Raw genomic sequence first — 16,733 nt, 5'->3', positions numbered from 1 at the left:
TAAGCTGCATTCAAGAGTGAAGTTGTGAATAGCAAAGCGGATTGCCAAATTTTTTTCTGTATTTTCTACGTCCAGCTCAGTCCACTAATCTCACACTATTCACACATACTCACGTAGTTGCAACACCTGAATCTTATACAAATGTTACATTGTTTCTTGTGTGAAATGCTTTTGTCTGATGGGAATGATATGATGATGCCAGAGAAATTCTGGTGACAAATAGATGTTAAGGTATTTGAATTCATTAATCATTCATCAAAGTCATCAGCCCCTTTTCTTTCTTGTAAAGCCTTTGTGAAAACTTACTAATGTCATTCTGCAAAATAGTACAATCATCCATGTTAGTCAGTACGAGGGTGAATCAGAAAGTCTTTTCCCCTATTTTTATTAGCCAGAACACGACGCGATCCCCCGACCTCGAGCTCAGCGGTTAAATGATGTAGCCACTCACTAGCGCAGCACGTATTGAAGACCCTTGTAGCATTAGATGGAATGTATTTGTCATTAAAGAGGTAAATTCACCATTTTGTGGTCACTAACTGTAAGTACTTGCTGTACTGTTATCAGAATACATTCCTGGTGGAAATTTGTGAATCTAATTACGAATATGTGTAATGAATGGCTGTGTCAATATATCATTCTTGTAGTCAAAGTGCTAAAGGTTCCCAGGTTCAAGTGTCATGCAATTTTTTTTATACTAAGCTTTTTAGTGAAAAAAAATAATTCTCCTTGTGTGCATTATAATAAATTTTAATTCTCCATCAATACATAAATTCCTCAAACTGGCAAAAATGGCAGTGCTTTTCATGTTAAATATTCCCATCACGACAAGTTTGCAGGTACATCACATATTATGTTTTTAACATCTTTGAAGATGCATTCTATGTCTGACATGTAATTGTGTTTGAATGCTATCTTACATTATTCTGTGCAGACTGTTGTTTATGTCTGTATTAAGTCATCTTGTTTATTCATGGCAAAATGAGACAAAGGACTGCAAAGAAGTAGGGATGAAGACACTGTTTTTCTTTGTTTAACTTTTTTGTTGTCTTGTCTAGCACATTCTCATACGTTACTCTATTAGGTAAGCCTTGATGCTTACACTTCCCTCACACATGATACTGTCTTTTTGTGGTTTCCACCACGTTTATTCTTGCTAGGCAGTTCATTTCTTTATTATAAAACATGTACCTATAACGAATCCTCATAAGGTATGACAGCATGAAAAAGTACAATAAGTATGACAATCACATATATGAGACCACATTTGTTGTATGGACTTTGCCACAATTTTTACTCTGTTTAACATGCTGAAAGGAGTTTCAGTTTTTGTTTTTTGTCTTTGCACTGTTCTAACTTCAGTCAGAATATCTTGACCTGCGAATTTTGTTTATATTTTTGTTGCTGTAAACAGTACTCATGTGTGCCTTGTGTACTTTATAACATAAGCTGGTAGTAAAAGATTTAGTGTGTTTTTAAAGCTGGTGGAAGCCAATATATATATATATTTTTTGCAGCAGAGCGGCAACAATGAAATTCATTGAATCACCCAGCCAGTTGTAATATAACATTAGTTGGGTGCTTGAATGTATTCCACTATCGCTGCTTCAAGATGTGTGTGTGTACATACACGTACTCACATACACATATCCATGAACACACATGCTGTCCGAAATAGCTAGGTCAGCCACAAGATCCCATTTCGAATGTCTGATGGATGTACAGATTTGTATTTCTGGATATCCAGTGGACTTCCGATGGAAGTCTGCGGGAGCTTTGTGGACATTTATCAGATGTTCGTCTTATCAAAAATAGATATCCATAGGATGTTCGAGGGATATCCGTGGTTGCTTGGGATTGCACGGGTGAGATACCTCGACTGATGAGAATTAGTGCTATTGCGTAAGTAAAACAAATGGCAACCTTCGCTTAGACCAATGCTTTCTAAATATTTTGTTTTGTAAATACGTCATACATATTAGAACTAGAACAAGAAAATTGAGAAGTCTATATATATATATATATATATATATACGCTTGCTGATACTTGACCGAACATTTAGCTGGAGAATGTTGACAGGCTTTGCATCATTCTATTATCATTATATTGTTTCTCTTTGTAACGCATCTTCACAACTGATAAAGTGATGCTTTCAGAGTTGTTGCTGGTACTCTGAATGCGTGTTGAACAAAAACAGTCTTTTGTTAACCATCACAAACAAAATTTCTGTCTTAGACAGCAGTAATGCGATTTATTACAAGAAGGGTAAAAAATACATGACGATGGCAAACTATGATGGATCGTGGTGCATCTAGCTGCGTTCGAGGTAAACTGCTTGTCGGTAAAATTACATTTTTCTTGTCGGAAAAAGTTTGATGTTTGCAACACCAAGTGACTGCAATTACGTGCGATATGTAAAATTTGTATTCAACTAAATTTCCACTTGGTAGACCTGAAATTTTGCAAATGAGACCTGTGCAATCGAGCTTCATTTTCAAATGTGCGGAGACTCTCATTTACTCGCTCGGCGGGATGTTTTATGACTGAGTCACGAGTTTTACGACTCTGTTCCTGCCCACGAGAGCTGTGTTATATGAAAAAAAATTCCTTACATAAAAGAATTACATTCTGAGATTCTACGCGGCAAACCCCAATTATTATTATTAGGCACACCGTAGTGGAGGACTGCGGAATTATTTTGACCACCTGGGTTTGGTTAAGTGCATGTAAATTAGTTTATATATGAGCATTTTTACATTTTGCCCTCACTGAAATGCAGCCGGTGTCGAATCAGCGACCATGAATTTGGCAGCGCAACGTCATATAGCCAATGAGCTAACACATTAAGGGGTTACATATAAGATACACCAAGTATATAACATTTTCTGTCCTCTTAAAGCTGGAATTTATGAATCTAACACAAGCAAAAAATACAGAGAGTAATAAGAGAGCACCTTGCTAAGCGATCACGCAGTCACAGCACGTGCAAATGCGTAAAAGTGAAGCTATTTGTGCAGGAGTGTAGCAGACGACAAAGGCGAGTCCCCCATTTGACGTCACCGGAGAGCCGTTGACAGTGCTGCCAGTGGTCATGTAGTTAAAGGGACACTAAAGCGAAACAATAAATCAGTTTAGACTAATGAAGAATTGTTTCAGAACCCTGCAGGCAGTCATTTCAAAAAAAAATAGTTTGATTATTGTATGAGAAAATGAAGGTGAAAGTACCAGTATTTGAATTTCGCGCCGAAACCCCAGCGCCGGTACGTCAGCGTGACGTCAGGGATTCCAAAGTATGTTTTCGCATTTGGGCCGCATTGGCTGAGTAAAGGTCCCCGAAACTTGCCATGTTTAATATTTGGTTCCTTTAGAACACAATGTAGTCAATCTGTACCGCTATATATAATTAGTAGGCCCTAAAAGATGCCATAAAAATTCATGACGTCACAGCCACCAGCTGCGGGAACTTAAGTAGGCGTCGCCACCCGTATTTCGTTCTTGCGCTTTTTTCTGGCTTACCAAAGGTCTTCTCGTTGTAAGAGTGGTGTTTTTGGTGTTGTGGAAAGGTAATTTACTGATGCAGAAGAAATCATTTTTCACTTTAGTGTCCCTTTAACAAAAAACACTGCATGTGTTCTATCAAACGAGGATAGGCCATTTAGTGCAGTGGCTCCACTCGAACAAAGCGAATAAGAAAGGGCAGAGAGGAGGGTTCCTAGTAGCACGTCGACAGGACCTGATGGCATCCCAATTATGTTGATAGACATTGGGCCTAAAATCTAAGCAAGCATTAAGAGAGGTAGCTAGAAAAACGATAATGGACAGTAAGGCCCCCGATGGGTGGAGACTTAGCGGGAAGAACATGATATATAAGGCACACGCGGACAAAGCCAACATTAACAACCACCGTCCCACAGTAGTGACATCAGTGGTTTACAGGGCGGTGATGCAGAATGTAAAGGACAGGCCGCAGCCATGAGTGGAGGGTGAGGAGGTGCTGGGGAAACTACAGAATGGGTTCCAGAAACAAAGGAGGTTAGCATGCAATCTGTTCTCATTGACGCAGTGTGTTGGAGTAGCAGAGAAGAAACACAGGCCCCTAGACAGTGTAATCAAAGGGGACTTGTGAGAAATATTGGGCATGGTAGGGGTGGAAGATGGAGTAACTAATCCTTTGAAGGATGTCTATAAAAGTAACAAGGTGCTTATAAAATGAAAGAAAAAGAAAGCTACCTGAGCCTATTAAGATACAGAGGGAGCTTAGGCAGGGGTGCCCTCTGTCACCTTTGTTGTTCATGTTATCTACAAGGATTAGAAACCAAATTAGAGGGGAGGAAACTTGGCTTCAATCTTTCTTTTTTCAAGTTAGGAGAATGGATTGAACAGTCATTACGTGGACTGATGTATGTGGATGACATTGTACTTATAGCAGAAAACAAGGAAGATTTGCAGTGATTGATAAACACCTCTAGAATAGCATCTTGGGCTTGTTGGTTTTCCATCCTGCTAGTAACAGTGCAAAATGTAGACAAGAGACGAGTTAAGAAGACACCACAGCGCTTGTGGTGTCTTCTTGTCTCGTCTCTTGTCCACATTTTGCACTGTTACTAGCATGATGAACATCTGCGGCAAAGAGGAAAATTCGTTAGGATCAACGTTTTGTTTAGTAATGAAAAATTGGCAGTCATGATTTTTAATGATAGTCAGGGCAGCAAGCATAGGATGCAGGAGGTTACGCTGGAGGTAGTGAATAAAGTCAAATATCTTGGCATGCGGCTAAACGATGGGGCTAAGTACCTATTGGAACATGAAAAAATTGGCAACAACTAAGGTAGCAGGAACGCAGCTGTGATGAAAAATAGGGCGCTGTGGAATTAAGGTACGAGCTTGTGAGAGGGATTTCGAAAGGGGTCATGATCCCTCGTGTGACTTTCAGCAATGCGTTCCTGTGCATGAGATCACAGGTTCGAGCAAGGTTGGAAATTAAGCAACAAGGGGTAAGTAGGATTGCTTTGGAAGCACACGGAAATACGCCAAATCCGGGGGTGCAGGGTGACATGGGATGGACATCATTCGAGGGCAGGGAAGCTAGGAGCAAGATAGAATTTGAGGAGCGATTGAGAAAAATGGCAGGAAAGTGGTGGGCAAGGATAGTTTTTAGTTACTTGTACATGAGGAATGTTGACACAAAATGGAGGAAGTGAACCTGAAAATTGTCATGCAAATAGTTGGACAACAGCAGAGAAGCAAGCCGAGAAACATCAGTTAAGAAAAAGGTTAAAGAAATGGAAAGAGGTCTACAGAGTCTAGTATCAAAGGCATACCTTTGATACTAGACCCACAGCTTGATATTTGTCTTACACAACTTCTTTAACATTTGCAAAGTGTTGTTGAATGACAAGAAAAATGTGCTGTTTACAAAAGGCTCTGAAAGCCGAAGTAGCATTGAAAGGGTCACTTGCCCTTGTGATAGCTCAGGTGGCTATTTAGTTTTCTTCTAAATGCAAAGGTCTCAAGGCATAAGTGGCACTTAAATGGCCTCTCGCCTGTGTGGATACGCAGGTGATCAGTAAGATGGCGCTTAAGTGAGAAGCTCCGAGGGCATGAAGGGCACTGAAATGGCCTCTTGCCTGTGTGGGTACGGAGGTGATTATTCAGAGTGCACTTATGCGAGAATCTCTGAGGGCACAAATGGCACTCAAACGGCAATTCGCCTGTATGGGCCATGGTGTGCCTTTTCAGGTGACATACACTATCAGTCTCATAGTCACAGAAGTTACACTGGTGGCGGCGTCCCTGACGTGACGTCTCCCTTTTCGTGGTTGTAGCTTGACAGTTGGAAAGCCTCGATGCTGCATAAACAAATTAGAACGGTTACCACAGTAATGCTTTCCATCTGAAAACAAAATTGTAGTTACAAAACGCCCCTGAAAAAAGACAACATAGATACTAATACTGATTGCTTTTTTTTCTTCATTGAAGAAGTGTTAAAGGCCATTCCAGATCAGGCCAAACAGAGGATTGCTCGTTGACTATTTTTGATTTGCCTAATATATTTATGTGTGGTTTTTCAATGGTTCAGTAGGTGAAGTTCACACATATTTCTGCCAAGAAATAATATCAGATTTTGAATTGTAAAAAACACCATAAAGTGAGAGGACGGGAAGTGTAGTAATATTGCAAGCTGTTGCTGCAGGGTTTTCAGTTTTTCTCTTTAAGAAGCCTGAAGTCCAATGCCAAGCAAGCAGTATGGTACATACAACGTTACTAGACTAGCTTCAGTTGTAAAACTCTCCGCCCGCGCGCTTACAGCCGGTGTCGCCATTTCTGTGACAGCCGCCAGATGGCAGCGCCGTTCCATCGGGCTCCACTGCAGACGCCTCGCCGCAGCCTTCAGCCCGTGCGGACGGGCAGTTTGCGCGTGTTTCACGCTCGCTGGCGTTCTCCCTTGTCCGAATTAGTGATACCATGAGAAAGCGGTATCCACCTACAGCAATAAGATTTATCGGGCCAGTTGGTTCATACTGTAATAAGGGTAAACTGCACGAAAGAAAGAAACGCATAGAGCGAAGCGCGGAAGCTGTGTTTTTTCCTGCCGTCTTAACGTTTCGCGCAGTTTAGGCTCAGAAGCCTGAACATTTGGCCAAAGTGTGTGATTAGGATGATCTTCATCCCCACCGAGGCTTCTCGCCATGCCAAAGAAGCGCCACAAAAAGAAAGATGAGGTCAGTCTTTGAACACACAAGCCACACACACACAAAAATATCATCTGCTCTTCCACTCCGTGAAGATGGTTAACCAGCGAAGCTGAAACGTGCGGCCCGTGTTTATCACTGGGTTAATCTAGAGGATTCATTAAAGTATTTCTGAATTATGCGGTAACACACACAATCGGCTGCGACGGAGAGAACGACGTCACTGACGATATGCCCGTAGTCCGCCGTTGTCGCTTGCGTTCGATGTCTCGAGTTTGCTCGGAGGCGTGATTAGCTGCTTTCGCCCGATTTGCGATTATTCAAAATTAAGTTTCTTCAGAAATTAAATCTATCCGTTACGTAAGACAATGAGTGGCTCATACTGCCTTAAGCAATGGCCCCTCCCACCGTAAAAGCGGCCTCCCCATTACGATGACAGAAGTGAAATTCTACGCTGGAATGATGAACGGCAACGCAGCCAGCTGTGGAAGACGACGATGAACGTAGGAGCAGTGGCACGAGCGCGTGTGCCGGTCGGCACAAGGAATAGCCGAATTCATGGCCGTGGTGCTAGCATTACGCAAATTAGGACCATCAATTACGTCAGCCGTGATAGTTACTGATTCTTTATCATTGTACTCATCCCTTACTGCTTCTAGTGATTCTCGCGTGATGAGGACATTTCAATCATTGGTACCTGGTTACTTGAGAAGCGTGCGTTTGATTTGGGTGCCCGGCCATAAAGGACTAATCATTAATGAAATTGCAGACTCTCTAGCCAAGGCATCGATAAGTGGCCCGATTCTTCCTTGCTGCCCTTTGACTGCTTATGTAACTGCAGCTAGATTTCGCAGGAGTATCATTATACAGTCAGTATCAGGCTCCGAAATTACTAACTCTGTGGAGTACGGACATTTCCTGCACCCTTGGAACAGAGATTTTTGCCGAACACGGAAAATTGAAGTGTCCATCACGAAGCTGCGCTGCCGTATACCTGCATTGAACTTCTACCTCCACAGGTCTGGTCTGGTCCCCTCACCACTATGCTCATTCTGTGGCGAAGCGGAGACAATCGACCATTTCTTGTTGTCTTGCAGACGTTTTTCTATTATAAGAAAACGACTACTCGAAATCCCGCTTCGCTCTATTGGTCTGACTTTATCAGTGCCTGTGATCCTATCTTTTGGAGCCTCCATTGTTGGGTTCAGCAACAGAAATGTTTGCTTGGCGATCCAAAATTACCTCATTGATACTAATCGATTTCCATGTTAGATTGATCGTTCTCCCTCCCAACCATAGCTTTCTTTTATTTCTTATCTTTTATTTATTATTATTATTATTATTATTATTATTATCTTATACCCGGTTTTCATCTGATTATTTCTTTTTTTCTCCAAACACAAAACGTTTACTTTTAAACTCACACGCCCAAATTGTTACCTCCCTTGTTATCATTATTATTTTAGGCACCTAATTAAACCGCCCGATTCTTGGCCAATCCCCCACTGTGGGTATGTGCCACGGCCACTCAGGACAACAACAACAACAACAACAGAATCGCTCTGTTCCACGCCGAGCGAAGCGTCGCATTGCTGGCGGCACAGAAAAAGCGGCGCGCCGAACTGTCGACATCGTTCCGATAGCCGCCTATGCAGCCAGGTGCGCAGCACGTCGGCATCGTCTGCTTATATTCTCAACAAACTCGGCGAAAGCTACAGTTTCACGGATTACATGCTTGCTGAAATTCGCCTTCAACAACGAACCACACAATACGCTGCACCGACCCGCCCGCGTAGCCGGCTAGTGAGGAAGTGAAGCCGGGCGCGACTGCAGCGCCACGAAGGCGCGGGCGGGTGGCGGTTCCGCGCAACGGCGCCGAGTTTTAAAACTGAAGCTAGTCTAGTAACGTTGGGTACATAAGCCCATCAGTAAGAAACAGCTGCTGGCATCAAATACATACGCTTGAAGTATCTGCTTTATATAGGACCATACAAGAGCAAGAACTGCTTTTTAAATGCAAGCAACACAGTATATGGTTCCTCATATGATAAGAATGCTAGCACGATGCAGCCTTTGAATTGATACCAGTTACATTCATTTCAGTGCACAGTGTTGTTAGCACTATTTTGCCATTTTATGGAAGGTATTTATTCTCTCTGCTATTACTGCAAAACACTCTGTAACACAAGATTTCTCTTGGCAGAATATGCATCGTGGGTGGTGGCTGTTAGACACATTACTACAACAGGGTTCAACAGTAGATCACACACGCCTCTGCTTGTGATATGGAACATCTAGAGAACACCAATGTTCAACTGTCATAACAACTGCAAACTGTGGTCTGCATGTTGCTCGAGCAATGCTGTTGTTCGTAACCATTATTCAGCTACATTATTGTGATATACTTTTTTTTCTTAAGAATCGAAGATCTGAGCAACCTGAACACATACGGAGATAAAAAAGTCTCTAATGAAGACAACAATCATGCTCACTTCACAAGGACGCTGACCGAGATATATAGTTTTGCTGTGCAGGAACTAGTTTACCTCAAGACAAGCAGTGCACAAAATGAACACAAATGATCAGAAGCTTGTAATACTTTGGTTGCTGGTGGGCATGAGACAGCCATGCAGATGCATATGTGTATAAGAAAAAAAATCGCACACATGGATCACATTAAAGATGAAAACAAAGTATGAAAAACAGTCTCACTGACTGCTGTATAGAAACATGGCTGTTCTCAAACAAATGCAATAAAATTAGAAATTGGAAAAAACACTAGAACAGAAAAGGCAATCTACGGAAAGAAGAACCAGGTGGCATAAAAATGCTTTGCATGCGATGTCCTAGCACTGTCGTCTCAACAATAAATATATTTTATGTATAAGTCACTTTTAGTATATGTATATATAAACGTATCTCATAAAACAAAGCAAAAACAAAATGTACTATACTCAGTACAACTGAGAGTAGAATAAACAATGTCTTGAATCTGCAATTGCAGTGTAGTGCTAAAACTGTAGTAACAGGGGGATGATTCTTCTAAAAGTATCAAAGAAGGCATATTGTAAAAAAAAGGTTGAAAAAAATTGAAATATATTTGGCATGATACAAATTTGACTAAATTTGTTGTTTTTTTCGTACCATTGCGTAAATAATATTTATTGTCAGTAATACGTGAACTTCCAAGTGCAATAACTCAAGTTTTGTTGGAGCACCAAAAACAATAACATGCTAATGATACTGAAAGATGACATGTACAAGTGTAAGGTTTAAAACATTAAGAAGAATTAAGAATGCGATAACATTTACTGGACAATTACTTATGCACTCAAACAGACATGGCAAACAGAATTCTTAATCAACATTAAACGCTAAATGAGTACTGTACAAAAAATTAAATTGGAGGGTTTTAGGCAATCTGATTATAAGGTACGCCGTAGTGGGGGACTCCGGAATATTTTGGACCACCTGGGCTTCTTTAATGTGCACCAAAATCTAAGTACAAGGGTGTTTTCACATTTCACCTCCATCAAAACGCAGCCACCGTGACCGGGATTCGATCCTACAACCTTGTCCTTAGCAGCCAATCATCAAATCCTTACTATGGACCACCATGTATAAAATGCCTACATCAGACAATGAAAAGGCCCTGAAACAGAATATTAACCCCAAAAAACTCCAAGGAAGAACCTAGAAGTAATATATACATGAGCCTAGCAGAAAAGATTTTAAAAAAATATTGTGTGCAAAAAATATGCCATGGAAGGGACCAGTCACAAAGATGCCACGAATAAACGGTAACATCGCATATCATCAAGTTGGTAGATGGTGGGGGTCACAACATGGCGCTCTTGGTCCACCAGTGGCACACAGCTAGAGAGAGAAAGAGGGAAACAAAGTGTTATCAACAATGAACAGAATCTGAAGCATAATTATCAGACCCACAAACACTGCTACAAACAATCAAGATGTGAGCTGCATTTTAATTTTGAGTGTAAGAGAGTAACAACTAGTTCATGGTTTAATGGTGGTTATACCGTTGTTTTCCGAGCTATTCACTATACAAGACACAGGAAAGTAATACTTCTGTGTGTAACATATGGCGACCTGATACAGAGTTTTCCTGAAACTGGGTTCTGCTTGCACTGTACACATCTCTGCCCGTAATCCAGGGTGTCTACCAAGCTGACATTTCCAAATTCCCTGAGTTTTCCAGGTTTTCCCTGAGCACTTTTGCTAAATTCCCTGAATGAGCCAGAACTTTGTTTTATGTCAAGACAGGCTGACACCATGTTGCCCGATGCTGTCACTCTCTAGTAAGCATGTTGAAACAAAAAAAATGACTTAATCCAGTTTGAATAGTAAGGAGTAATATCTATTTTATTTAAAAAGAAAACAGAAGGAAGGTGTTAGTAAAATGCACAGTGAAAAAAATGATAAAACCCATTGCAAATTGGGTCGAACATATTCAAATACGAGTGTAAGGAGATGCATACATAAGTAAATATTTTTTGAATATGAGCTATTTCTATCAACTGATAGCAAGCTCATCGGTATGAGGCCTGAACTTTGTCACAACTAAGATTCTCTCTCAGCAGCTGGGAAGTCAATCTCAACTGTCCTGACAATGACATACTCTCTGCCCGTACAAAACATCTCAGTGTAGGGTTTCACTGCTTTAAATAGCTTATTTTGGTTTGAATGAAGGACACCTGCATCTCGGCATCAGCCAACGCTTTGTTTTTTGAGCTCAAGCTCCTTCAAAGAGGTGGTGGGACGCTTCATTTCCCGTTAATTCCTTAGGACGTCGGTCCTTCCTGTTCTCATCCTCCTTCTGCCACACGTTCACCCAATGGATCATTTGAAGCATCCTCTTGGTCAGTTGTACAGTCAACGTCCAATTTTTCGGTCTCCCTAGGGGCCGCAAAAACATCCGAAAATCGGGCAGTCCGAAAAAAATGAAGCATGTCTCTAACTGCCTATGAGGGCTAAAATTGGAACAGGCGCGTCCGCAAAAGTTCTTAAGGCCTGCCAGTACACTTATTAGGCATATCAGTGCTCGTACTGTGACAGGAGATGAGGGTGCACGCGCGTATATTTAAGGAATACATAATGTGTCCCGTGACAATTGCCCCTTCCCACGCTTGTAAGCTTCGCCGCCTAACATTGCTGTAATGAGGCGAAGCTAACTTTCGGAAACTGTCATTACAAAACGCGCTGTGTGTGATCTGCGAACTTCGAAGCCAATGGCGAAGATTACAAACGTGGTGTTGGTGCCATTGCTGACAGCGGCGAATTCTTTCAATGAAAAACACGGCACCGCACGGCAAGAAGCTTAACAGCGAACGTAGAAGCAGCTAGGCCTAACGTTGCGTGGTGGTGGCCACGGCTGCCGGCGGATTTGCGTGCGATAGTGCCAGTTCGGGGCGGCGAGATAATCAAAATGGCGGCGGTGGCGGCTTTGATTAATGCCATTTCAGACCTGCAGTCAGGGCAATATACATTTACTATATGGAGTACGTGGTGGTGCCGCAAAGCCGTGCTAATTATCGGGCATGTCCGAAAAAGCGTCTAGAAAAATCGGTCGTTGTTAGATATGGAGCTGTTTCCCGCGATTACTTCGAGTTCCCCAAACCACTTCGAAACGCAGCACAGCTAATTGAGGAATGCAGAAGCAGGAAAGCACATTCCAGAGGAGCGGCCGAGCAAACAAGTTGAAGGCAACAAGTTCACGTGCCAACAAGTTCGTACGCCGCCGGGATTAGCAGGTGGGCCTCGGACAATGGAGCATGAGCAGCCCTCCCCTTCTCCTCGTTAGAAGAAGTGCATTGCCAGTCTGCGAGGCAAGACCGCAGAGAGCCGCCAGGTGTGACACCGCGACACGGGCGCCTACCATTGGCTGAAAATGGCGTCATCTGAGCGGACTCTCCGATTGGTCGAACATGACGTGACTTACAGTGCTCGAAGGGTTTATAAGAAGCCTTCCAGAGAGACCAGGACATTCCCTGATTCACCTCTCTCGAACTTCTTGCTGCGGGCCGTAGCGTCCGAGTTGCTGCCGGCCCGTAATGACTGTACGACCATTACCTGACGCTCACCTCCTTGTAAATAATGTAAAATAAACACCCCCAAGTTTTGGTTTTCATCCCGAAGTCTGTCCCACAACCCCTACATCTGGTTGGCAGCGGTAGGATCGCCTCCGAATGCATCAGCTGGTGGCAGCGCTACAGATCAACCTTCGTTGAGAGAGATCATAAGGAACCGGAAAGAGCGAAGAAGAGAGAGCCTTCGTCGAAAGAGGTCCGAAGAAACTGGGAGTAGCGAAGAAGGAGCGAGCCTTCGACCCAGGGAGTCCGGAGGAACCGGGAACAGCGGACAAATGAACCGGATGGCAGGGTGCTGCAACCGTAAGTGAGCGCGTGGTTTTTTTCCTTATGATTCGCCAGACTCAAATGTTGTGTGTTCATTTTGAATAGTTCTGGGAATCCGGAGTTTGTTGCATTGTGTATTTGCACAAATTAATTAAGGAAAACAGTTTTAACCACCTGTCGGGGTAGCTGCCATGGATCTTAGAAGGTTGACGAGGTTAGACTTGTTGGTGTGCGACGATTTGGGAGTTGAGGCGGACGAACGGATGGAAACGCCAGCTATCATAAAGGCGATTCAAGATAGTGGCAATGATGATGAAAGCATTAAGCTTGCTTGGGAGGTGATACAGGAGCCACGGGAGCGTGTGCATCGTGTACATTTGCGAGAGCGTCGTGAACTTATGAGTGAGCGTCAGCGTGAAGAACGCGAGAATGAACGGAAGCATGAGCTTCAAGAACTTACTCTTAGGTGTGAGCGTCACGGACGTGAGAATGAACGCGAACGTGAGCGAGAGGAAAAGTTTGAGAGAGAGAAGGCAGCACTGATCAAAGAAATACAGTATTGTGATCAGTTAATGGCACAGAGACAACGGCTGTCTGAGAATTCTGTAGATAGTACAGAGCGAAAGAATGAGGAAGCATCTAGCAGATTTTCGCCAGAAGCCGACGAAAAGAGTAGTGCCTGTGAGATTGGCTGCCGATTGATAAGTGAAGGGAAAAGGCTAGCTGCTAACGATGCCTTAGTGGCAACAGAGGCCGTTAAAGGCCGCAAGGAGAGCGACGAGGTGCTGTGCCAACAGATGACTGTAGAGACAGCTAGGCCAGCTGCGAACAATTTGGCACAGTCACCACGTGTGTTCGTCGCTGGTAATGTTAGCGAGGTTGCTAGCGAAGAAAAGGGTACTGTTGACGCAACAGACGCGAGCACCCATGTCAGGTCAGATCTGCGTGCAGAAGTGAAGTGCGAGCTGAGCGATGCAGTTGAGGGTAATTCTCAGGATTGCGAGCTGCGTAGCTCAAGAGAATACAACTGCATTGTTCAGGGATCGGTGCGGCTCTCCGCCAGTCTAGATAGCCTAGAGAGGGATGGTTCAGTTATTAATCATTCGGACTGTGCGCGTGAGACAGCGATCGATACCGACGGGCTGTGTGCCGATGCACAGCGTGAGCTGGACAATGTAGTAGAGGGCAGTTCGCAAGAGTGCGAGTTGTCTAACTCGAGTAAAGCCTGCTGCATTGTGCCAGAGTCGGTTGAGCTGTCCGCCAGTCGAGGCAGAGAGAGAGTAGATTTAAATGTAAATCACTCAGACTGTGCGGGCAAGAGACCGATCCGGGCCGACGAAATGTGTACCGGCCAGCACGAGGCACGAGAAGGCGACATAAAAGTGAGTCCGAAGAGAAAGCGCCGTAAAAAGAAGCGCGGTAAAAACCGAAAGACGGTAATTAATGTAGCGCCGCCAAAGATGGCAAGAACCCCAAATGGGCAGGGCGCGAGGAAGAAGGTGCGGTCGTCTAGGACGATGTTGACGCATCCTAAACGTTCGAGCCACCGGTCAAAAGGGGACCGCGAAGAATGTTCTGCACGGACGCGGACAAAGGGCATGAGGCTGTTAAACTCCTCGTCGTTCCATAGTTCTTTTCATAGCTCAGCGTGCAGTTCGAAGAAACGCAAGGTGGCAGGACGAGACCAGGTGGGGAATAGCGACGCAGTCAGTCGAGGTCCTGTTGAAAGCGGGGCGGAAGGACGCAAATGGGCAGGAGACTGTAACGTCTTGAAGGAGCTGATAGTGAGTCAGCCCTTTTGTTGTTCCTCCGTAGCCAGAGTAGCTTTGAAACTGCGACCACCCCGGGTTCGACTCAAAGTATGAGTCAGACGTAAGCGTTTGGAAAGGGAGGCCAAGAGCCCTTCCGTAGAAATGAAGTGTGTTGTTTTTTTATTTTTGAGCATCGCAAAGTTTTCGCGATTTGAGACAAGGATTTCTTTCAATATGTAAAGGTATGAACTTTGTTTGTGTTTTCGTTCGAGAAGCTCGAGATTTGAGAGTTGCGTTTTAAGTAAACATGTAGTCTCGCGAGATGCTCATTAATAAGTAGATAGGTTTTTTTTTGTGTGTGTGTGTGTGTGAGTAACCTGAAGGTCAAGGTTATCATCGAAAGGCCTATGGTAAAGCGCGTGTGTTATTTAACCTTGTTTTTAAGTGTTGAATTTTCTAAGGTTAAGCGCGTAGATTTTCAGTGAGTGCATGATTTGCACGGAGAAGCGTTCTTAGTTCCATTAGCGCGTGTCCTGTGTGGACGGAAGGAAGCAGACTTTATGACTGGGTTACTAGTGTGTGTGGAGGGCAGCCGTATTCTGACTTCTTTAGTGAGCGTGCGTGGAAAGAGTTAGTAGAAGACGCATCATTTTAAGGGTTCTGCGGAGTGTGTAAGTCCCGCAATTTTAATTGTTCGTTTACGTCACGTGTCCTGTAGGACTTTCAGGGAAGAAACGTGAGTAAGCGTGAATGAAAAGTTTGCCTACAATGCAAGTACGCGTTTTGTTTAGTGACCACAAGGCTAGTGCGCTTGTGATTACGTACTTGTGAGGTTGACCAGATTGTTCAGTGGCACCAATACGTGCGATAAGTACGCCACTGCGATTGATTGGAAACATGCTGTTCGTGTAGTTAGGCCACTTAAGTTATGTTCGGCTGTTTTCATTTGTTGTTTGCTTCGTCAACGACCCTTTTGTTTTGCAACAACAATAGTACTCTGGTCTAGTCGGCATTCGGGGAGAAATGGATAGCGGTTTGGAGGGGTGGTTGGAACTGTTTTGTCGAAATTGGGGATATAAAAGATCAGGGTTGATTTTGACTCAGTAATAGTCTGGCGAGTCAGGGGTGAAGAGCCTGCGTTTACGCGTGGTGCAGCGCTGTGTTGTTTGGTTTGTTTGACGTATGTTCTCCAGGGCCCAGGATCCCGAGGGTTGTCAAACGAGGCTCGACCCCAGTACCCTGCAGCTTCTTTCAGCGTTCCTCATGGCCAGCGAATTGAGTTCACCGGCCATTCAGAACAACCGGGGCCAGGACGAGCTGTTAGATATGGAGCTGTTTCCTGCGATTACTTCGAGTTCCCCAAACCACTTCGAAACGCAGCACAGCTAATTGAGGAATGCAGAAGCAGGAAAGCACATTCCAGAGGAGCGGCCGAGCAAACAAGTTGAAGGCAACAAGTTCACGTGCCAACAAGTTCGTACGCCGCCGGGATTAGCAGGTGGGCCTCGGACAATGGAGCATGAGCAGCCCTCCCCTTCTCCTCGTTAGAAGAAGTGCATTGCCAGTCTGCGAGGCAAGACCGCAGAGAGCCGCCAGGTGTGACACCGCGACACGGGCGCCTACCATTGGCTGAAAATGGCGTCATCTGAGCGGACTCTCCGATTGGTCGAACATGACGTGACTTACAGTGCTCGAAGGGTTTATAAGAAGCCTTCCAGAGAGACCAGGACATTCCCTGATTCACCTCTCTCGAACTTCTTGCCGCGGGCCGCAGCGTCCGAATTGCTGCCGCCCCGTAATGACTGTACGACTGTTACTTGACGCTCACCTCTCTTGCAAATAATGTAGAATAAATCCCTCCCAAGTTTGGGTTTTCATCCCGAAGTCCGTCCTTCAACCCCTACATCATTAACTA

At 44.0% G+C, this 16,733-nt stretch overlaps 1 protein-coding gene across 6 annotated transcripts in view; it reads right to left on the bottom strand.

Annotated features, from left to right (window-relative positions):
- LOC135910256 (zinc finger protein 782-like) overlaps positions 1–16,733 on the bottom strand; it is a 187,833-nt gene that overhangs the window by 111,931 nt on the left and 59,169 nt on the right. For 5 of the 6 annotated variants that reach the window (XR_011509085.1, XR_011509094.1, XR_011509093.1 and 2 more), the window contains one exon: positions 10,215–10,569. The exons of the other annotated variant lie outside the window; for it this stretch is intronic. Coding sequence is in view for 1 of the 5 variants with exons in the window: in XM_070527580.1 (XP_070383681.1) it covers positions 10,532–10,569 (38 nt within the window). In the remaining 4 variants the exon portion in view is untranslated. Of the gene's footprint in view, positions 1–10,214; positions 10,570–16,733 lie in introns of those variants that run through there. 6 annotated transcript variants of the gene reach the window in all.

This window comes from Dermacentor albipictus, chromosome 10 (assembly GCF_038994185.2).
Source record: "Dermacentor albipictus isolate Rhodes 1998 colony chromosome 10, USDA_Dalb.pri_finalv2, whole genome shotgun sequence".
NCBI lineage: Eukaryota > Metazoa > Arthropoda > Arachnida > Ixodida > Ixodidae > Dermacentor > Dermacentor albipictus.
Note: the sequence above shows the minus strand (reverse complement) of the source record. Positions and strands in the feature narration are given on the sequence as shown.